The sequence below is a fragment of the Acanthochromis polyacanthus genome, chromosome 1, assembly GCF_021347895.1.
Source record: "Acanthochromis polyacanthus isolate Apoly-LR-REF ecotype Palm Island chromosome 1, KAUST_Apoly_ChrSc, whole genome shotgun sequence".
NCBI classification, from domain to species: Eukaryota; Metazoa; Chordata; class Actinopteri; family Pomacentridae; genus Acanthochromis; species Acanthochromis polyacanthus.
Window position 1 is genome coordinate 47,690,089 of NC_067113.1, and position 24,677 is coordinate 47,714,765.

Below are 24,677 nucleotides of genomic sequence, written 5' to 3' on the forward strand. Positions count from 1 at the left end.
CTCTTAACCTGCAGAGATTTGAATCAGGCCAAACATGATCGTGCACAGCGTCGAGTTTCTCATAAAATGACCAAACTTTCAGCATTTTGGGGTGTTTATTCTGCAGGAAATCCATGTGGTTGTTTTGTAAGGAGGACATCCACAAGCTTGGACTGAAGTGTGCATGAGAAAACAAAAATGTGCGGAAATAAAGTCCTGCAAGAATTAGCATTTTTGCAATCCTCCTTCTTGGAATTGGGACTGGAGAGCTGCAAGCCATTTAAGTTAGCAAGCTTAGCAACAGATTAGCTGGATTGCTAACTCAAAATAAATAAACTTTATCATGTATTCGGTGGAAGTTTCTAATTTCAGTGAAGTTTACCTTCTGGAATCCATCTTCAGCATTGATTGTAAATCATGATATTATTTAAAATCCCTGTCTGCTTGTTGACTTACCCCCTAAAAACTCATCTCTGCAGATTTAAGGTTTATTTCCATGTAAACATTATCTATTGCCCTAAAATGGACTTAGACTAAAGCGTGCATGAGAAAACTAAAAATCTGAAGAAACAAAGCCCTGTAAGCAAACACCTGAGTTTAATAAGTCTAGCAACATTGCTAAACTAATTGCTAGTTACTGCACTTGAAGATTAGGGAACTCAAAGTCTACTTTAACATGTATCAAATGGAAAAAAAATCAAATTCCAGTGAAGTTCAAACTCCAAGTTGCACCTTTAGGATTGATTTTAAATCATAATGTCATTTCAAATCACTGTCTTTTCCCTGATTTAGCAACTAAAAACTCATCTCGACACATTTAGACATTTATTTTCATCAAGAAATGATCCACTGCGGTCTTAAAATTGTCTTAGATGTAAACATACACTTTTGCTTGGACTAAAATTTGCACGTGAAAACAAAACACTTGGGAAATAAAGTCCTGCAAGCTTTTTCATGTTTGCAATCCTCCTCCTTGAAAGTGGAACTGGTGACTGCAACATTTTTTTTTTGCTACACAGACACAGTGATTAGAAAAATCTCAACGTGATCTTATTCTTCACTGAAGCGCTGTAGGGAACTCCAGATTTCTAGCAGTTTCTTTGCATTGCGTACAAAGGTGTGCACAACAATGGCGACGTTTAAAGCGTCAGCGGAGGCGTCTCTTCTCCTAGCCGCCCCCTCAGCACACAGAAACTTGCATTTCTCAAGAGAACCCTATGTTGTTTGTCACAGGACCCTTTTCAGCTGTTGGGTTCGTGATTTGTGTCCTTTCCGACTCGGGAGGAGGTCAGGAAAGGGATGAGTGGGCGGCGGCGGTCGTAAAGAGGATCTATGGCGAGCTGTCCACTTTAGCGTGTCCGTCTAAGTGGCGGGTTGTGTACACGCTTGGCGAGAACGTGCTATTTTCAAGCATTATTGCAAGTCTGTCTCCTTGTTCTTCCAAACACTCTGTACTTGTTACAGTTAGCAGCCTCGTGTTCCCGACCGCCCAGACGAGAGCTCGTTGCTGTGCAGAAATGATTTCTAAAGGCTTCTGCAGACGAGGGTGTGATGCACCCGAGGAACCTCACAGCCTCGTACCAGATGTACTGTAATGTCTGGAACAAGTCGTGTTATTTCACAGGTTTTAGCCTGCTTTGTTAAATTGAAGATGATATCTAGTTTGAACAAAAGTATTAATGTTCGAGTTAACTGTGAAAAAATAGGACAAAACTATGAGTAATGTGGTTTCCATTTTTACAAATGGTAATTTATTCTTGTACACCATTTTACCATAAAATTAGAGTACTTTTACTGTATTTAAATGAGCAAAAATATTATTGTTTTACAGATATTTGGGGAATTAATAAGTTGCATTAATGAACATAGTATATTTTTAAAATAAATATATTTTATTTGTTGTTATTTTACAGACATTTTACATACTAGATAACATTTAATGAAATCACCTTTTTAAAAAATAAAAAGAAATTACCAGTTCCTGCAAAAAAATAAAAAATAAACAGGCCAAAATTGTAAATAATGTCCACATTAAAAATCTGCATTGTTACAAATATTAAATTTGTTTATTTACAGTGTTTGCCCATAAAATGGCACAACTTTTTGGCTGTATTTATATCAGTAAAAACAAAAAATTATTACTGATAGTTGCCATTATTTAAAAGAAAAATTTGAAATATTACGGACAAGATTTTTTTTTAAAAATACTAAACTAAATTGTTTTGATAAAACAATGTGGGTTTTTTTTACAGTTTTTCCTGTTCTGTTGAATTACAAAATTTGTATATTTTTTAAAAATTTTTGCAAAAATTGTGAAGTTACAGAGAAAAGTTAGATTTTATGTCAACTGTAAACAAACAACAAAATAAAAGACAGACCAAGACTGCCAATGACGTCTATTTTAAAAATCTGTATTTTAACAAATCGTAAATTTGTTCTTTTACGATGTTTGCTTGTGAAATTAAACTATTTTTACTGTATTAAAATCAGCAAAAAAATAATTATTTCGCAGATCTTAGCCATTATTTGAAAGAAAAATGTAAAATATTAAGGAGCGAAGAATGGTGAAGAATAAAAAAAACGTGATTTTTATAATAATCTAACGTTATTTTTGAGATTTTTCTTTTTATTGAATAAAAAAATAACTTGTAAAATTGCAGAATAAAGTTTGACTATATGTTAACTTCAGTAAATATAACAAAAACAGGCCAAAACTGTCAACAACATCCATTTTAAAGGTCTGTAATTAGTTTTTTAAACAATGTTTGCTCATAAAATTACACTATTTTTTACTGTATTAAAATCTGCCAAAAAAAATTTAATTGTTTTACAGAGCATTGTCATTATTTGAGAGAAAAATTACTTAGATTTTTCCTGTTTTATTAAATTACAGATTATATTTAGTAAAATCACAGAAAAAAAATATTAATTTACCTGCTGACTGCAAAAAACGGTTTAAATTCGCCATAAAATATAATTACTTACAGCTATTTTCACTGTTTTTACAGTCTTGAAATGTTACAGTATTCCACTATCTTTATTGCATTTTTCTGGCACCTTTACTTCCTGATTTTCATCGGGTTCTTCCAGGATTTCTTTCTTTTCTTTACAGTGCGGGGCTCCGACACAGCGAGGTGAGGAGGGTCACATATTTCCCAGAGTCGGACCCTCAGCCCCGGCTGCTGAGTACGAGTGGAAAGCGAAGACCAGAGGTCCTGCTCCGTTTTTCCTGACGTTTCCTCTCGCTTCACCCCCTTTTTATCCCCTCTTGTGTTTCTGAGAGATCAGACTGTTAGTTCCACTTAGTTCCCACATGATCTCTGCTAATATTTGTCAAGTCCGATGCTGTCAGAGGAGGCAACAGCGTGACGTGGAGGCCGCTTCGGGAGGCGAATGCAGTTTTCTTTTACACTCTGAGTGGGAGAACGGCGCTCTTAAACATGATGATGAGGAAATGTTAAGATCACGAAGCTAAACGGCCGAGCTCGAGAGGCGTGTTCGCCGAGCGTCACCTCCATAAGCGCTATGTGCACCAACCTGTCCGCCTCCTCAGAGAGGCCACCGATAGGCCCGTCTGACTCACATTATTCAGTAAATCCAAGCAACTGCCGATGCCGAGGGAGGAAGTGGAGGCGGCTGGAGGTGTGGCGGCGTCCTCATCCACGCCGATGACACTGATTAATGAGAGAGCGGCCTCGTCACTCCAGCATCTGGCTAATAGACTACTAGAGAGTCAATGGAGGGTAAAGAGCGAGACCCGGCTTCATATCGCTGCTGTGGAGAGGACAAGCAGGCAGCTTCTGGCAGTTTTGATCTCCTGTTGCATCATTTAAAGCATTGCTACTGTAGTATAAACATATAGTTGAATTTTCTTTTCATTTTTCACCTCTTTGCACCAAATGAAGCTGGTCTTCATGTCAATAAACCAAAGTGAACTGAAGTACGAAGTGTGTGCCTGCTTACATGTGACCATTTGTCATCTAAAATCATGTTTGTTATCTCATTTTTGAAAGCCAGAGTGCAAGAAATCACTTCAAATATGGTAGCAAAACAACAAGGACGACTATTTCTGTTGAAGGTTCTCAGATAATCGCTCAGATTTGAGTCTCCTTCGCTGGTTGTCAACCTGTCTGTGGTGCTTAATATAGCGATGTCATGGTACTAAACTGGACAACCAGTCATTTCTATACAACTAAACTCCAATTCTCAATCACATTTTGATGAAAATTGTGGTTTCTGTCCTGTTACAAATGCATATCCAATCAAATGAACCCATGTTTCTTTTAAGTAAACCAATCATTCATTTGATGGGAACTTCCAAAATGTAGGGGAAAAGTTATATTTTAACCCAAATTGTGCTATTTTCTTGCACCTAATCAAGTAGTTTTGAGCTCTAAACTCAACCAAGGTTCAAACATTTAGTTATTAATGTTATTGTACCATCCAAAACATGATGTTTTCATCAATCGAACTACCAAGTTTTGGTGCCTAAACCTACCAAACTGTGAGAAAACCACATTTAAGTCTGAGAATAATGGTTCTACGTGGGACACAATCCTGGTCTCTTGGGTAAAAATCTTTATGTACCTCCATACATGCTTTTTTTAAACTGGAAGCCTTTCCTACTACATCACATTTGCATCTTTTGGTGAGCTGATGTATTAATTTGCAAATGAAACTGCATTATGTTGCTATATGAGATACAATCACTGTGATATCCCTATGAGTATGTAATAGTGAACTGTAGGGGTGAATGATCAGGTCAAAGGGTCATGATATTTTGAGTAAAAATCATGATTTAAATCCCCATGTACCCCACAAATTTCCATTCATATCGTCACACAGTTAATCTGCCTGGATACAAACTGTCACTGCAACTCAAGGCTGTTCTCACAAATGTTTGCATCCTGTTTTCATCCGATTTTAGGATTAAAAACAGAGCAAAAGTGGCGATTTGTATCTGCGCCAGACACTTTTTCCCATCTGCCATGCTGGATTCTGTTTGAGCAGTAAGTTACGGCACCAAAATTCATTCAAGAGTGACTTTTTTTTTGCTTATTTCATTGTGAAGAATTGAAACTTTAGTAGAAATTCTACAATTTTCTAAGATTGTCCACGATACAAGTCTACACCAAGTGAATACCGGTTTGCTTGAGGTGCTAAATAGTGAGTTTAGAGCACATAAATGGTAAAAATATGAATGTTTTACAATGCTCAGTTGTAGCGTAGACCAAACAATGAGCAAAAACAATGCAATTAGCAAAAAAGGCAGCAATTTAGGATATCTGATCCAGGATTTAGACTGTTTTGCCAATGATTTTGTTGCAAATCCGTGCATTCTTCTATGCAACAGCTGCACTTTTTGTGACGGTTTCTCATGCTTTAATGTTACTTTACATGTTTTAAATCTGTTACACAGCGTATTTTGAACACTGCAATTAGACATTTTCCTCAAATCCTTCAGCTCTGCTCACATAATTTGCATACGTTTCGCATTTTTCAGTCACAAAAAACACACATTTCTCAATAGTCTGATGGAATAAAACACTCCAGTGATGTTCTCACTGATGCATGCAACCATGTAGCTTCTTATTTGTGCGTTTTTCATCGAATTTCAATGCTAATCTGTGACTGACTGCACGATTTTAGGAGGGTTTTTTTGGCCACAAACACAGCCCCAAACACTTTCACACTTCATCTCGTTTCAACATCATGAGTCACCAGAAGTTAAGTGCAGCATCTGACTGAAAGGAGAAGAAAATAAAAAGACCTTCACATGGAAAAACGAACAGGTCAGGTTTTTCTCTGTCTCCTTCTCTGTCTATGCTGGGAGAGAGAGAGAGAAAAAAAAGATCCATCAACAAATAGGCGCTGTGAGCTGAGGGGACATAAGTGGGACATGATGCGCTGCGTGTGGAGAGAAAACACATGACCGAGATGTCGGGCATGAAAACCTCCCTTTGTCCCTGCTCGAGAAATTCCGGAGTTTAAACTGAATTACAGCAAATCCAATTGGAGCACACGGGATAGCAGTGATCCGTGCATTCCTGCGCGTTCCCTCCCTTTTTTTCCCCCCTTTGGTCACATTTCCTGCCATTTCTCATCATCCAAGTGTCCAAAGTGAGGACAAGAACATGCGCAAAAATAAAGAAAAGAGGGAGGAAAACGCCTCGGGAGGAGTTGGATCAGCCTCATGTGACTGATTCCGTCTCCAAATTATGTCATTTTTCCTATTTCCATCTAATTCTGCTCGTGAAACAGCAGCCAGAACACACAGATCGACTCTTTCTGAGCCCCAGCGTGGTGCGCTCCCAGAACCGGCTGCACGGTCCCGAAACGCGCCGGAGGAACTGGGCGGCTCCGAGCTTTGGAGGAGCCGGAGCCGAGAGAGAGTCGAACCTGGCGGGCTGAGGCGATCCGCCGACGGTGCAGCAGATAACAGAGCTCCATAAAGACGGAGGTTTTCATTCGTTAATTCCCCGTAATGGCGTTCATTCATCACCATCCTGTCTACGGCTGATAAGAGCCGCCGGCGCTCCTGCGATCTCGCGCAATTTATCGACGGATATTAATAACAACAAGGCAGAACTAACACAATCACACAGAACCACAGTCACAGCCGCTAATTCTGACCCCGATTCCAGTCACATATCGGAGCAGCAGCAGCCTCCACATCGGACAGCAGCTTTTCAGGACAGTGGAAACGAGAGAGAGAGAGACAGAAAAAAAAAAAACACAGAGGAAGAACTCACATTCTGTCTCCGGGAACGAGCAGGCGGCTCTCCACAATCATATCGGGCAGAAAATCCAGATTGTAGGATGAAGTCATGTTGCCTGCGTCCAGAGCTGAGTGTGTGTGAGTGTGTGTGTGTGTGTGTGTGTGTGTGTGTGTGTGTGTGTGTGAGTGTGTGTGTGTGTGTGTGTGTGTGAGTGTGTGTGAGTGTGTGTGTGGATATGTGTGTGTGTGCGCCTCCGCCGCTGTGCGCCTCCGCCTGATAAATAAAGGAGCGTCGCCCAAAACTGCGCCTGCTGGTCGCGGAGACGGAGAGGGACAGGTGCAAGAGCCGAGGCCTCCCCAAAGGCAGTGTAGCCGCCGCACACACTCTGTCCGCATCCAGCAGTTGTCACATTCTCTTCTCCCTCTCCCCCATTCGCTCTCTCTCTCTCTCTCTCTCGCTTCCTCCTCCTCTTGCTTTTTCTTCCGCCGGTCCTGTCTGAAAATCCGCTCTGCAACAGCGCAACTGACGGACTGTTGGAGAACCAGGTGTCGAGTCGTGGAGGCGTGGCGCACCGCGCTGCAGCTGATCTTTAACTGTTCGGGCTCCTCGCACGGAGAAGCCTTCAACCGGTATTCACTGTTAAATGTGGTTCAGATCGTTTATGTTTGAATGTAGAGACACATCCTTTTACACAAATAACCACAACAACAACAATCCGTGAGGACAGTTTTGCCATTAAATATCTGATCTTCATCATATTTGGTCCAAAATTGGTTTTAATATCTTCGAAAGTCACTTTAAGGAAGCCATTACCTCTTCTATTAACATTCATTCATTCTTCAATAAAAATCAACCAGACCTCTCTTGCAGGATCTTTAAGGTGTTTCACCAATGAAGAACCCAAGAGAACTTTGTGTTTGTTGGGTTTCTCCACAATTTTGTAGGGTCTTTTTATTTTATGAGGTGCATTAAGACATCACAGCTGATCTTTAACTGTTAGATCTCCTCACACGGAGAAGCCTTTAACCAGTGCAGCACTCCAACCAGTATTCACCGTTAAATGTAGCTCAGATCATTTATACTTCGATATCAAGACATGTTATTTAATCATTCTACACAAATAACCAAAATAGTGAGCATAGTTTACCATCAAATGCTCTTTATCCTCATATTTAATCACAGTCTGTAGCCCAGATTGGTTTTAACAGCTCCAAAACTCCCTTTAAAGAAGCCATTACCTCTTTTATTATCATTCTACTTTCAATAAAATGCAACCAGACTTCTCAGTTTGGTTCAGAATGTTATTTCACCAAAGAACAACCCAAGGAAACTTAGGTTTTGTTGGGTTTCTCGACAATTTTGTAAGGTCTTCTTACTATATGAGGTGCCTTAAGATGACATATGATGTGGATCTCAGCGTTAAAGCTGATCTTTATCCATTTACCCATAGATGTCTCTAACCATTATCCATCAAAAAGGTTTAAAATGTGTCTCAGGTAATTTAGATATAGATATAAAGACATGTTCTTTAACACTTCTATATAAATAACCACAATTTCGACAGTATGTGAGGATAAATTTACCATTAAATGTTCTTTTCCATCATATTTAATCATGCTCTGTAGCCAAAATTGGTTTTAATATGTGCAAAAATCACTTTGAACTTGCTATAGCAATTGCTTGCAACATGTCTGATGTTAAATAACCAAGTCCAGTTGCTTTATACTGAAGTTACCGTGACCTGGATGACTAAGAATCCAAACAGACATTTTGCTGGTAACACTAACCCTGAAGACGTCCTAAAACTAACTGATTCCTAGACATTATGCATTGTCCTACTTCAAGATAGCCAATTATTTGAAATGGACATTCATGATTTGGTGCACATTAACGGAGGTTTCTTCCTGGTAAAGCAGATTTTTTTTCTACCCTTCGTTTCCCCAATGCTTTGCAAAAGGAAAACCTAAGGAAACTGGTTTTCTTGGCCTTCTCTATAATTTTCTAAGGTCTTCTTACCATGAGGCATCTTCAGCTATAGACATCTTTAGATGTATTCACGGATAATCTTATCAATAAATGTATTTTTTTCAGTCATACTCAACAAAATAAATCATGGTCTGTCGCCATGATTAATGATGGGTTTTGACATTTCCAAAAATCTATTTAAAGATGCTGCTGCATTTGCACATACCATAGGAGCTTCAACAGCAAACAGACTTCTATTGTAGGTTCATGAAGATACTTCACCTCAGGAACCTTGGCTGGCATTACTATGACCTGGACATCAAAGCTAACTGATTTTTTGCATTACATAATCATAGTATGCTGCATGTAAACTGAGGTTTCTCTCTGGTAAAGTTTGTTTTCACTGTTGCTTGCCCAGAGGAATCCAATGGGAACTTTGGATTTCTTGAGTTTCTCTAAAAGTTTGTAAGTTTTCTTACTATGTGAGGCAACTCGAGAGGAAGTCCTTCAATTGTTAACGCAGCTGAGTTTGGTCAATCCAAATTCAGATAACACAATAATAACAGCACATGTTTATGTTAGATGCATTTAAATCATTTGATTCTGCTCCAATTACCATTGCTGTAGCTTAACTTTAAAGAAAATCAACTTTCCAGTTTGTCGAATTTAAGTATGAGCTTTACCGAAACATGAAATTTGATTTTGTCAGTAGACATACCATTTACCTTTTTTTGGTTGAGCTGCAGTAGAACAACTGAAGAAACGTCAAAAGCACAATGTTAAAGCAGCAGTAAACCTCATTTTTTCAGCTTTGCTGAAATTTGAACACCAGTTTACAGCAACAAAATGTAATTTAAAGGTGACAGAATCCTCAAATCCACCTTCACCAAAGAAGAAAGACACTTTATTTCAACTCCAGCTTAAATATGCTTTTTACAGTGTTGTTACATGAATAAAATAAAATTAAATAAACTATTAGAAAGCTTCACTGTGGCAACTTAATGAAAGCATCGGCCGGTTAGGTGATTTACAATCAAATGAGTCGGCCAGCTTCGGAGAGGGCTGCAGTTACGCGTGGGGATAGCTTTGTAATAATGAACCTGGACCGTAATTTGCCGCAAATTTGCTGACTCTATTTTACGCCGCGTTAATTGTGTGGATCCAATATGCCTCCCCGTGGAACCGGAGCGGGCCTGAACACACCCCCTGTGCAGCAACGCTACCGGGTTGCCCCACTTCCTTCCTGCTTCTTCTTCCTCGGGAGAAGAAGAAAAAAATAAAACCAGGGGAGGCACTCCAGTAAAATAATGAGCCTCTCTTAGACTGAGAGAGCCGGCTCTCTGGGGGAAGAATATGAGTATCTGGGTCAATAGGAAAAAAAAAAAGTGCTCGGTATGCACACATGCAGCGGGGTAAGTGTATGGCGTGGGTGGGACTTGGCCCGCGGCCTTGCTCTGGGGGTCAGCTCACATGTTTGCTTGCAACGACTGAGGTCAGAGTCTGGACGGGAAAGGCTGATCCTACATCAGCGCCTCGAGGCTCGCGGCATCCCAGGAGTGGGGATGGCGCTGCATGTTTCACCGCACTTGACCTCATCTCAGAACAAGGGTTCATACGGGACATTATATAACCGACTGGCGCGTCGTAATCGGCCGTTGCGGTCTTTCATCTCGGTGCCTGAACTGATGCTCATGGAAGCTCAAATCCAACACGAGCTGACGAAAGCCGCTCACAAGGCGACGGCGCAGCTGATTCTGGACCTCGTTTTATCCTTTCTCCAAATAGCACAAGTTTCACCCGCTTCCTGCAGGTTCAACATCCAGTCGCTGAAAAAAATCTGAATATTTACCTCGAGTTAAGGCTTTTTGAGAAATCAGTTTTCTGCCGTCACCTGGACACAATAAAAGCAGGACAAGGTTTAGTTTGAGGCGCTAAAAGCAAACTAGTGTTCATTTTCCTGTCAAGAAATAAGGTCTGTGTTAATTTGAGTCAACGTCAGCAGTTTTCATTGAAGCTACATTCTAGTCGCCTTGAAAACAGTGTGCTCTGGAGGCTGGACATAAATCACCATAAGTAGTTAGATGGTTCTTTACAGCTGTATTATATGATTGTTGAGTTCAGTTTGAGGTCATTTTTCAATGCACAGTATGGTCTGATAGATCTTTGAACATCCGTAAATGGCAGAAATTGATGCCACCAGTTTGTATTCAAATGTTCTCTGAGCTTTAAACCTGCATTCTGTCTAATATCCAGCAGGAGGCGACTCCTCTGGTTGGAAAAAGAAGTCTGATTGATTGAGCTGACGTCTCTGTTGATTTGTTTGCTCAGTAAACAGTTTTCTAATAAGTTTATGGTCCCTATTGTTAGTTTGAAGACTTTTTGAATACAGCATGATGTTCATTTTGTAAATTACAGCCTCATTTAGAGTAAAATAGATGATAAAGCAGAGTATGAATTAGTGCCAGCCTACCTTGTAATAGTGCTAGGTCATTACTGTATCACTCTTTCAATCACAGATTCAGAATACAGTTGTAAAACTCCAAAGTGACAAAGGCCAAATTCCAAACTCAAAACTGTTTTAAACTGGAAAACTTCAAATATAGACATTGGTGGCAGCGATGGCAAAGGACACCTTGTGTGAAACAGAAATAAGGAGCTTTGACAAAACTCTATTTGATGCCCTGAGAATGCCAGCCATGTCACCAATGGTATCTCATTATCAAAATCTGGCAGCAAGTGTGGCAGAAAAATATGCAAAAAGAATAGTGAAAAACTGTCATAAATGATAAAAATAACAGCAAATATGTGCCAAAAATGATATTTCTAGCACTGAAAAAGAACTTAATTTCACATTGATGGATAAACAATACTTTTCCCCCTGTAATTTTACTAGTTATTTGTAATTTAACAAAACTGGGAAAAGCTGTAAAATAACAGACTAAAGAATTATGAACCATTTTTAATCCATAATATACTTATTTTTTCTTTAGAAGAGCAGCAAATATCTGTAAAATATATTGAAATGCATAAAAATGTGTACTTTTAGATTCAAACATTGTAAAACAACAAATTACAATTTATAAAAATACAGATTTTAGATTTGAACATTGATGACAGTTTTGGCCAGTTTATTACTAAATTACAAATTTTTTACACATTACAATTTTTAATCCCTAATACACTTAATGTGGACTTCATTTGCAGCTTTTACCAGATAAACATGTAAATTTTTTTTGAAGTGTTATCTTTAACAAAACTGGAAAATCTTTGAAATTTCATAAATTTAAACCAAAAATTCAAAAAAATCTCTATTTGTCAAAATATGTCTAAAATGTAATTTAAGCCTTTAAACACAACCAACTTATTTCACTATATTTCCTCAAAATGTGACTAATTCAACAAGATGACAACTGTGCTTATACTGACAGCATGCACTACTTTTACAATATACTATATGTGATGATAGGAGGTGAAATGTTCCTCTGTATTTGCTGACAAACCTTCCAAACACCCGTCTACGTGCAGGTGTGTAGCTGCTGCAGTGAAATGAGGTTTGCAGCGACTCGACTGGAACTCGTGTTCTCATGTGCGAAGAACCACCCAATCAAATCTCCTCATTTAGCATCCGTTTGTAAACAAACCTCTGCCTCTTGTTCGCCGAACAAAAAGCCTCCGTCTATTAATAAAACATGAACATTCTCAATTTTCAATGTAGCCATGTGAAACCGACAGCTGACGGGAGGGGGGGGGGCACACAAAAAAAAACAACAACATTGTTTTAATATGCAATTTGTGTTGCAGCTGTTTAATATAGCATTTAATATGACGCATATGTTCGCTAGCATGTGCTGCCGTGAATTCCTGATTCCATTCTGCACCTTCCAGGAGAATTAGCCAAAGTAAACAGGGCTTTGAATGATGACGTAAAGATAAGCTGTGCACTTAATGACGAGGAGCGTGACCCTGAACAACGATGCAACGTGAAGAGCGAGGTCGATCGTGAACTCCTGCCTCCGTACGACAATGGAGCCTCGTATACATGGATGATGAAGGGCTGCGTTTTGTCTGCAGCCCTTGGGATGATCTTGTCACATGTGCTTAACCGAAATGCTCATGACACCAATGGAAATAGAAGAACGAAGATGATATTGCTGTCTGATTTGTGCTCCGCTTAGCTTGAGCTGCTACAAGAACTTCTCGACCTACAAGAAAGGAGGAAGAGCTTTATCTGTGGAGCTGCTGATATCAGTTGACAGGACTGTATCTGAGGATTTTCTTCACTTGTCGGTGAATCTTTAAGTCATTTAGTCTTTAAGCGCCAGAAAAGTCAGTCAGAATTTACGATTTGCCTATTTTGACCAACAATACAAAATCAGTTCAATTGACAATTGAATGTAAATGCTAAAGTTATTATTATTGGAGTTCATCAGTCTATATCTAATCTATTTAAAGATATTTTCTGTCATTTTACTGTACATTATCTATAACTTAACAAATCTGTAAAATGACGGCTACAAAATATTTACCATTTTCTATCCTAAAGATAAATATTTTGTCTTTTAAATAATGACAAATATCTGTAAAACAATGATTGCACATTTTAATACAGAAAAAAAGTGTAATTTTATGTTCAAATATCATAAAAGAGCAAAATTACACTTGTAAAATAACAAAAAGCACAATTTTCTTAATCCTTGATGTACATATATTGATCTATTTATTCAAATAATCTGTAAATATCTACAGTAAAAAAATAAACTACAATTACAAAAGAACATTTGTTAAAAAAATAAAAATGATGTGGACATTATTTACAGTTTTGGCCTATGTTTTTCTGGGGTTAAGAAACGGTATAAAAAATGGAAGTTGTTCGACGCATTAAAGTTCAAAACCTTTCATTTTTTACAGTGCATGATCTGGGTGACTCAGAATCCACACAGTCAGGCTGCATGCTGCTGGTTATGACCGCTGCAGCGCTTCCTTATTCACCCAAACAGAAACAAACCGGTGAAACAAGCCGCCTCACAGCGAGCACGATAAGAAGAACAAGATCGCTGCTGTCGGCTTATGTAACTTTCCACGACTCCGAAAGAACGCTGACACCTTAAAAGCATCTTTGAGCTGTGCATTATACTCGGGGCCAGTGGTCAGATGCAGAGAACATTTCATGCTGCTGCTGCTGCTGGTCTCTCTCTTTTTTCCACCCTCACCCATCACCTCTCCCATCCCCTCACCCCGTGGCCTCCATGTTCTCCGAGATCCCGCTCATGGCGAGGTCTGCCTTCGCCCTCGCTCGCTCTCCCACTTTTCCAGCCTCTTCCCTCCGTCTGGTTATTTCTATCTTTCCTTCATCTCCCTCACCTCGGGCTTCGAAGGGGAGCTCAGCTGCCCGAACAATACAAATCGATCACTTTAGAAAAAAAGACAGGAGGAGGCGGACTGAGATAAAAGAACGAAACAAAAGGGGCCAAAAATACCGGAGCAAATTAGGGGAAAAAAGCAGCCAGTGTGTTGCCTATCAGATACTATAAACCGTCATCCCAGCCCGCCTGGCTTCTGCTTCCTGCTTGCATCTCACCCAGAGGAGAGGATTGTGGGTAGCTGATGGCGTCGGCTTTTCACACGTGAATATTTAATGAAGGGGCCTCATGAATAATTCAGAAAAGCAAGCAGCTGCGTTTGAGCCTAAGTGGACATGTGAGGGGCCCGAAACCAGACAGAGCCTGGCTGCTGGGGCTCGAAGACGCCAGAAAAATACGTTTCGATTGGCGGGTCTTCACTCACCATACATGCGTGTTCGCGCACTTTCACAATAAAAACACGACTGAAGCACCCCGGTGCAGATGAGCCACTCTGCGACTCAAACCCGAGTAAAACTAAAGATAGAGCAAAAGGATCCTCTTCAATCTTCACATTTCAGTCCCACATTTTCTCCAGGTGCCTTCTCTACCTTCATTTTCATGCTCTCACCTCCCCTCTCCCTCCCTCCGCTCTCCTCTCTCGGTCAGTTTGTTATTGGCCCTTGCTGGACTCCGGTGAGGACATTGTGTTCCAGTTTAACGTGGATCCCATCAGCTCCACCTGTGGGGCTGCGAGTCTCTAAATGCTCGCTGACCTGTTTTGCACAAGATCTGACACAACGCATAAACTCAAACACGCGGCGGCCGGACGGATGTGTCAGCTCGCCGCTTTGATTCCTTTCTATTAAACGGCTACTTTCAATGAATCGCCTTCAGTTGGAAGACATCGTATAGTCAGGCTTGTACAAGGGCACTTTTTGTCGAAAAAAATAAGAGATTTTATGAATTTTTTTGTTTTCACAGCAAGTAGTGGCATGTGAAGCACGGTGGAGAGTGTCAGTGGTTCAGGGATTTAAAAAAATATAGATGAGACTTAATACCACATCCTCAACCAAGAATAAGCTACTTCTGAGGATTTTTTCTCTCCATTTGACTGGCTTTTTGGGATTTGACCCATAAAGGTAACAGTCTATCTAACAGCATATTTATGGATATAAAGCTAGCAAACTGCTGGGTTCCTTTAAAAATGGAGGAAAAAGTCTAAATTAGATGATGAGGCAAAATCTATACCTATGTCTATATACCGATGTAGCACAGGATATCTGGAGAATCTACAACTTTTAATAATGAATTACAAAGTTTTGGTGATAAATAAACTGTGTATGATACATGGACGTAAATACAACGCTTACAAACTGCTTTGACAGAAAAAACAAAAGCAGGACATCCAGAAATTAAGTCCATGGCCGATAACGAGGCAAGTCAGGTTGCTGTTATTGTATATAGCACATTTTAAACATCAGCTGTTGAGTCAAAATACACCTGCAACTCTTAAAGCTGCATTCCTTGTAACAACCAGTAGGGGGTGACTATTCTAGTTGCAAATAAAAGTTAGATTGCAAAACAGTCTATGAAAAAATGACCTTATTACTCTCTTGACCTGTTGCCTCATTTAACATTAGCTTCATGAGTTTATTGTCTCAATTGCTAGTTTAAAGACTTTTTGAATAGAACATGGTGTTAATTTTGCAAAACATGGTCCAATTTAGAGGAAAATAGATGACAAAGTAGGGCATGTTTTAGGCTTGACGAGAGTTTTAGCTCGACACCAAGCATTGAGTCCTTGGTTTATCCACTAGGATCCACTACTTGCTAGCTATGTTCAATTTTTAAAAAAAACCAACATGGCAACAGCCAAATGCCAAACTTAATGGATGACATCAAGGCAGCTACATCCATTTTTGGATCTCCAGTCTACGGTTATATGCACCATTGGTTTTGCTGGCACATAATGCAACAATTTGTGTAAATCTTTCTGGGTTGTGAAAACTTCTAACAAAACTATGTTCAACCTACAAACTACATTTAATGCAACCATGCATTTAATTAAGTGGTGGGAATACGAGTCCTAAATTTTGCAGGGACGCAAAATTTATGAATTAGCCACATCTGAGCCAAAACAACCAAAACAAAGAGTTAAATGTTGAAGTTCTAATTCCGTTGCTGTGTTTTGATGTTTCCATTTGACTCGGTTCAGACCAGTTCAAAGAGTTACAACAACCATCATATCCAGCCGACACTCGGACACATGTAGACCGACTCACACCTTCACGCACTTTGTGCATCGCAGGACGTTGTGATCAAACCCCACGCTGTCGAGCAAATACCTGCTGACCTGCTCGCTGACCCTCACACACTAATGTCTGCACCGGCGGTCTGTACATGACATATGTGTGGTTCTGACTCCGTCCGCCGACTCACACACCAACACACTTGATGTCCTGAGCCCCTGAAGAGGCCTCGCAGCTACACTGCTGCTGCTGTCTGCTAGTTTTAATAGTCTCTGCTAGACCGAACTGGACAGAGCTCAGCCGCACTCAAGTAGAAACACATCGCCGCCATCGAGGGAAAGACCTCATATCACACAACTCTGGGGTTAATCCCAAGCTATTTTTAAGGATTTAATCAAGTTGAGTCTCGCCAATTTTTTTTTCTTTTTTCAAACCACCCTATAGCGGACTGTGGAAACCTTTGAAGTACGGGTGAAGTTGCAGCCTTAACCTAAAGCTCTATGTGATAAAATTTTCATTATAACATAACTTTTAAAGGGGGCTCTCTGGAATCTAACAAAGCCTTTAGCTTAATTCGAGAGCCTTCGAAATCAGCCTTCTTTCCGCTCTGTGCTGGATACTGCTGGGAGGTGATGTGTTTCTTTGTTATCAGCAGAAAAATGGATGGACGCGGAAATTTTAGGGCCATTTGGAGACACACACGTGCAAAAAATGCAAAACAAAAAGCAGATATGAAATAAGACTAGCTTACTTGAGTAGTTGATATCTTTTCAATGCTGTTTCCATTCTGTGTGACAAAGTGTTCAAACTTGTTTTATACATTCCTATACAATCCACATGCATAATTCTGAATGCTGAAAATAATATAGATAGAAACTCTTAACCCTCGAACCCCAAAGCAGTTTCTGAGGGTTTTATTTGCCATGTTTTTGGCTTGAAATATAAATAATTGAAATTTTTATTTTGTGCAGTATGGCAAAGTTATAAAACCATTAATTATTGAAAAGACTCAACTTCTTTGATTTTTTTTTCCCCGCAAAATTGGAAAAACCTGCCATACGTACAATATTCAAGTACCCGTAAGTGTTTCCAATATTTTAAAAATGGTGGCTCCAAATTCAACAGTTACTTGACTGCTTTACGTATTTTTACAATCTCTACACACTTGCCATTTTTCACTCTACTCATCACACACACATCGACTGGAGAGGGATGTTTCGCCATGCTGAATGTATCTTCCAACGACTCTGCGATAACTTGCTAGTCTCTATACTGTTTTTGAGCCATGCTGCATTTATTTTATAGATTAAGTATGTTTTATTTTGCTTTTGTAATTTGTTTCCCTACTAGTCTCAACTGTGTACACTGCCTGCAGCTCAGTCGAATAGTCATTCCATATTTTTAAATAACTTGATATTGCCTTGCAGTTGCACAGAAGTCACAAGAGTGCAGAATTAGTCATTCTATTGATTTTTTTTTTTTTTTTTTGCAGAATTGAATGTAAACTGTTTGTTTTTGTTGAATTTTTGAGTACATTTACTGAACTATTACCATTTTAAGATTAGATTGGCGAAACTGACTGACAGAAACTGACTGACAGAACCTGACGTCAAACATGAAAAAATGGAAATCTGAACAATTTGGTCTCTTTTTAGAGTTTCTGGCTCTGATAAATCATGTAATTTTGATATGTTTTTGAAAGATAACATGCATAATATATATACACTACCGGTCAAATGTTTGGGGTCACTTAGGAATGCTCTTTTTTTTTAAAGAAAAGCATTTTTTTTTAATGAAGATAGAATTGAATGAATCAGAAATCCAGTCTAGACATTGATAATGTAGTAAATGACTATTTTAGCTGGAAACAACTGATTTTTAATGGATTATCTCCATAGGGGTACAGAGGAACATTTCCATCAACCATCACTCCTGTGTTCTAATGCTACATGGTGTTAGCTAATGGTGTTGAAAGGCTAATTGATGATTAGAAAACCCTTGTGGAATTTTGTGAGCACATGAATAAAAGTGTGAGTTTTCATGGAAAACTTGACATTGTCTGGGTGACCCCAAACTTTTGAATGATTGTGTACATAAACAGATAGACATAGCACAGGATATCTGGAGAATTTAAGACTTTCGACCGTATTTGAGTGCCGTTGTTGGAAAGCACGTACAACTCAGTTCTATTTGATGAAATTGCACCAAAGACTTTGAAGTTATCTGTCGCCAAAAAGTGCATTTAGCTCGACTTGTCGCTCTCCATAGTGTTAGCAAGTCAGCTGGAGGTGCCGCTGTGTTAGCTTAGTGACCTGAAACCCTTCCCTCTTTGAATTCAAATGGCTTTTAAATGTGTGTAGGAGGTGGGGGCCAGCCGCAAAAGCAATGTTTCATTACTCTTTATAGAGAGTTTAATAAGGCTGAGAAGTAAGAGAACAAAAATCCTTAATGGGGCATATAATCCTTGGAGATACAGCCCTTTAGCACACATAGTGCTACAAAAAAAAAGAAAAAAGAAAGGTGTACAAATGTGCTATTGAATCGCACCGTAAACCCGCCTAAAGCTGCAACACCGTGCAGCGATTCCTCCTCTCAATGCAAATGGAGGATGGAGGGATATTCTCCGGCCACTCAAAACACCGTCCGCTCCACCTGCGGTGCATCGGAGCGTGCTCCAACTGTAATTGGCCATCGCATCGGTGACAGAGAGGCCCTTCCATTCATCACAACACCCCCCCACAACCTCCCCTCCGTCCTCCCTCTCTTCTCCATTCTGGTCGTCGTCGCCAACTCGGACCAATCTCTCCCTCACTTTCCAATTCCTCCCCTCCCTCTCTGCTCCTTTTCCTCATTAAAGTGGGACCCAGGCAGTAGCGGTCACTGCCTCTCATTTATTTTCATTTGAAACTGGTGCAGCTCCACTGATCCTCTGGGGCTGCAGGAGAGAGAGTAGGGATGGTGTCATTCTGATAACAACCGACACACACACACTCTCACACACAGATATGTACTGTATGTGCACAACCTCCCCCCCCAAAAAAAACCTCACCACGACCGCACACACTGACGAATATAACAAGGGGAAATGCACTCGAGAACACAAAGGAAGCGTACATATGTGTGCGTGTGTGCGCATCCGCCTGCAAATAGATGCACTTTCACACCCATTTCAATTCATTTCACGCACATATTCACACATTTCATGTACCTGTAAGCTCCCATGCTCCGTTCCCTCCCCCTACACCCCCACCCCGCCTTGATTGTAATTTTTTTTAAATATTATTTTTCATTTTTTTGAGGAGGTGATGATGGCAGGGGTGTGAATCAGGGGCCGATAAACCCGCCGCCCATTGTCACCTGTATGATTGCGAGTATTGATCTGCCCCGGGCATGCGGCGCACACGCACGTGGGGCGTGTTCTGCCGCCATCGTGCCCTCACTTCCTGGACGTGTGTGTCCATGCATTGTATTGGAGTCGTGTCGGGGAGCCGCCCCGCCTGACACACTTTGATTGAAAAGGTGCTCGGCAGATTAAGTCGCTGTAGCGGAGAGCGGAGGCTTCGACGGCTGGTTTAGCAGATTCAAGAAAAAGAAAAAAGAAAAACAGAAGCTGGAGGGAGGAAGTAGGGGGGAGGTAAAGAGGCCGCTTTAACGCCCATTGCCCTGACCCATCTGGAGGAAATGGGAGCGAGAGGCAGCGGCTCTAAACCAACGGTCATATCTTTAATAGAGGCCTAATATCCTCCACACCATTAGATAGGCACACTGTGTGGGGCTGAGTGGGAGGGGACGCTTGGTTTAACTGCCAGCACAGCCAGAGGAAGGCAGAGGGCCAGGTGGAGCAAAGGGATAGGAACTCCCACAAGCAGATTATTAGAGTAGGGACAATTATTGTAAATCAGTTAATTACCAATAAGGCAGAAGATTATATATATATGTACAAGCATGTTGGATAATTTGCCGCAGATTAACTGTAGTACCTGGTTGCACCAACAGGCGGAGCTTCCTACTGTTTCATTAGTGCAGTGCTTAACGTTGTCAAAACATAATTCTTTTTTAATATGTATTTATATTTATATTTACTGCTGTAGTTACTTTTAGACCTATTTTAATCTTAGGAGGGTATATAGTCTTATTTACGCTACAACGAGCCAATGCAATATTTTTTCATTCGAATGTGGATTCATGTACAGATTGAATGACAAAGTCATTGGACTATGGGCAGTTTGGTTATGGCGAGCTCAGTGGGGCTTTGGCTACAACTTTAAAACAAATTTTCAAGCTCAACAAAAAATGTTGATGCAACAGTTTGCATCAGTTTTTTGAGTTACGACAACTTCTAATGAAATTATGTTCAACCAACAAACTATACTGAGTTCAGGGAATTTAGAGGAATTACTCTTTCAATCAGTGGTATTTCAAATTACTTAATGGTTGGTATAAAACGTGTTTCCTGAGCTCATGCTTCCTGAGCTCAAAGTGAAGAAGAATTAAGTTAGAGCTAATTTAATTAAACTACAACTTGATTTTGTTTTAAATCAATTAATGCAGAAATTTGAGTTTAAATAGAATATTAGGTTGATGCAATGTTATTATGTCGACAACTCATCAAAACAGTATTCGCAACTTAAAAGGTTTATAAATTAGATTAGGTCTCTAAAATTACTGTTTAGAGTGAAACATCAGGAGGTAATGACAAGGACATGATTCATAGTTGCAAGATAAAATAAATCTATTGATTTAGATAACCTATTTAAGTTGCAAACATTACTTCGATGGGTTATGCTGACATAAAGTTCCGTCAACTCAATGTTGTGTGTTATTTAAACTCAAATGACCACATTAGTTGATTTAAAACTAAATTCAGGGTGAGGTAATCTGATAAAACTGAGTCCATCATAATTTTTTTTCTTTATCTTGAGGTCAAGCCCCTCAGATACCTACATTAACTTTTTGTAATTTGTCAATTAAAAGCATCACATTAATGCTAGTAATTGAATCAACTTAACATTATGTGTAATTCAAACTCAAATTTCTGCAGTAGTTGAATTAACACTAAATTTAGGTGACAATTCAATAACTTTTCTTCATCTTAAGTTCAGGATTTCCCCTCTTTTAACACAACAAACATCTTTTAGTTAAGAAAATTGTTTAAAATTAGCATCGATGTTTGAGAGGAAACTATACCGATCACTTCATCTTTCACCTAACCTCCTCAGACTCACTTCCTTCTCTGCTTCCACACATCCAGCAGTCATTAAGTGGCCGGACAGTGACAGATTTCTCACTCTGTACTTCAGTTCTCTGAATCTGAAGTGAAGTACTGACGGTGAACTTTGGAGAAGTGTTGCACTATCATAAAGTCAGGAGAGGCACAAGAGACTGATTTAAAATGAACCGGCCCAATCAATACTGCAGCGGCCCAGATTACCTGACTGTAGGTCTCTGAGTTTATCCTCCAAAGCATCCTAAAGAAACCTTGCAGGATGTTTTGTTTCATGGCACTTTTCTTTCTGCTTCTTGCAGTTTGCAATGCAAGTTTAAACACTTGCAGTCATCAGGCCATAGCTAAGACACTGGAATAAAGCGGTTTCCACTGGCAGAGAAACTAAACTGATCCTGATGTGTCAAACAAGCTTTAACTTCATGTGTGAAGGAGTCAGCTTCACACTTAATTCACATGTTTTCAATCGTTATGTTAATTTCAAGCATATAAGCTAGTAGGAGCTTTCTCTAAAAGGCAGTAGATACGTTGTCATCCATTCTGATCTTTGAGAAACACACAATGGAGCTTTGTAACATGTAAATGTAGAAAAGGGGAGCTTTCTTTCTCTTGATTCCTGGAAGATGGGGATGCTATTCCAAACACTGTAGGGTCGGAGGAGATCAGCTTACACTTGTAGGACACAAAGGGGATACTGTATATTCTTCTATTTTTTTGCGTTAGAAAGACTATAAATATTAGCAAAAAGTCAAAAGCAAGACTTAATACTAACAGAATGTTTGGAAATATGACTTAAACCCATGTTTCCCGTTTGAAAATCTGCTGACTTTCGCTGATTCACTTCAACACCTCAAATATGGACTTTCCTTTCTCTTTGTAATTGAAACAAAGGGCTTAACTGCCATTAAACGGGCTGATAATGGCCTACTGAGCCAACTAGGTCAAGAAAGTTCCTTTTGCCCAGATACATTGGAATGATCAGCCACAATGACAATAACATGGGTGACCTTTAAAATCTGGTATGATCCTTTGGAGACATCAGCAGAAACTTGGTACATTCCTTGACAGCATTTTGAACATGTAGACACCAAAAGCACGTGTTTTGGTCCAGTAAAATATCTCGCTTTATTAGACACTTTAACATGTTAGAAGCTTGGTTAAGCTTTGGCACCAAAACGTCACGGTTTGGGTTAAAATTTGACCCCTTTACTACGTTTTTGAAGGTTCTCCATTTTCTGGGTTGAACAAAGGCGACAAGTCCCACTTCTTTTAATGTATGATTGGTCAGCTGATCAAGAGCGACAGTGAAGCAATAAAATAAGATACGATGATTACACATGCATTTGTAACCAACATATTCAAGCAGAAAATTAGTTTCTTTCACAATGAGAATGCAGTTTAGCTATATAGGCATGTAATTTTCCGGGTTGCAAGTAAATATATGCTTGTTCAACTTTGTTCTCTCTGACAACCACCTTAAAGGTTCAAATCTTTCAACATACTCGATGCAAATTCTAGCCCAGAACAGAACCAGCTGAGGAGTTCTCACAGGAATGAATGGATTTCTGGTTAAAATGCAAACAGAGATACGCAGAAACAAGGCATCAATCTGGTTTTCAGCAGATAAAGCACCATTTTTATCATCTTGAACATCTCTAAGTGGACTATTCGTCCACTTAAGACTCCATAATTTCCTCGTCTGCATGCATCATTATCCAGTTGTCCTGCTGCTGGGAGCTAAATACAGTCCAAAAAGCTCTCCAGGTCCTGTAATATTCGCACGGGATTGAAGCTAGAAGTCAGAATTGTGCTGCTCTGGAGGACAATGTTTTGTGACTGCACTCTGCTGTACCGGATGCTCCATCTGTCCACCTCAAACCGCCAAACGGACCAAATCTGCGGAGAATCCGAAGCCGCCTGATGCAGAAAAACTGTTCAAAGTCACATTTTTCATCGGGAAAATTGCAAATGAAGCGCACGCCTCAAAAGCAGTTCCATTTGTCACCCAATGAAGCATTTCAGCGATTCAGTCAGTAAATTATGGTGCAATAAATTACTACCTGCGAACATCAATGAAATATGTTGACTCGTTGCGAAAACAAGTCGACCTCAGCACGACTGTTTTTCCGTGATCAGGTGCGCGGCAGAAGCTCGTCTCAATCTTTTTATGCAACAGGAGGGGAGTTCAGACAAAGTGTGAGCGACGGGAACTTTCAAAATGAAGCGTGTCGCTTTGAAAAGATGGAATACAGTAGGGATGGAGGAGGAAAGGGTTGGTTGTCTTATTTTCAAAGCAGGGATGCCTCCAAACTGCTGCTTCCCATTTCGACTCATTTTCCCCACAGAGCGGGAAGATGGGGAAAAAAAGCAGAAATTTGTGCATAAAACATGCAAGAAGCTGCATGGATTTGAATAATTGAAATGAAATAAATAAAAGACAGTTTCGGGGTCCTTAGTTGGCTTGGAGAATGTCAAATCTTGCTTCGGTTGAGTGGACGTCTTTCCATCTCTTTTCATATTTAACATCCAATGCCATGTATATAATCGTTTATAATGGTATTTTTCTTCAACATTAAAGCTAAAAAACTGTGTAAAAATGCATCCTGACTTCAAAATTAAGACGTCTAACACTCCAACTCAGCACCAACAAAAGCCAAACAGTCTTAAAACTGTCATCCAAGTTCTTTTTATAAAAAATAAAGCATAAATTGGAGACAGAAAAACTGAGCATCTTTACAGTTTCAGCAGATATAACAGTTGTGTTTGCTGCTGCTAAAAGTTGAGGTCAAGGTTGAGAAACGCGGTCGGAATTTTATTAGGCGGAAGCTTAAGAATCGACTCCGAGAAAACGCTACAACTCTTGACATCAAGGAGGGGGGGAATAAAGAGAATATGAATCATACATATTCATGTGTCTGTGGGCGGAATAATACGGAAAATGTAAATCAGCCCGAAAGGCAAACACAACAAACCGTATGATAAACACTGTATATAAATAAAAATAAGCGCAAATGACGAATAAAGTCAAAGGTGAGGCGACACCGAACGGGCGGATGTTTCATTGGAAAAGTGGAGGGAGGCTGTTAGCGGCTAGAGTTTCCAAATATTTCAGCTTTAAAGTGTGATGCTGAGAACGCGGCAGGAAGAGGAGGGCTGGATGGAGAAAAAAAACTGAAAGAAAGAAGAAGCAGCGGATATC

General features: G+C 39.8%; 1 protein-coding gene across 14 annotated transcripts in view; it reads right to left on the reverse strand.

Annotated features, from left to right (window-relative positions):
- Positions 1–24,677, reverse strand: part of celf2 (cugbp, Elav-like family member 2) — a 302,904-nt gene that overhangs the window by 193,408 nt on the left and 84,819 nt on the right. For 5 of the 14 annotated variants that reach the window (XM_051947069.1, XM_051947027.1, XM_051946906.1 and 2 more), the window contains exon 1: positions 6,732–7,232. The exons of 2 other annotated variants lie outside the window; for them this stretch is intronic. In XM_051947069.1, coding sequence (XP_051803029.1) covers positions 6,732–7,093 — 362 coding nt within the window. In that variant the 5' untranslated portion in view covers positions 7,094–7,232. Of the gene's footprint in view, positions 1–6,731; positions 7,234–24,677 lie in introns of those variants that run through there. 7 more of the 14 variants (XM_051946730.1, XM_051946761.1, XM_022193743.2 and 4 more) reach the window with 3 other exon arrangements.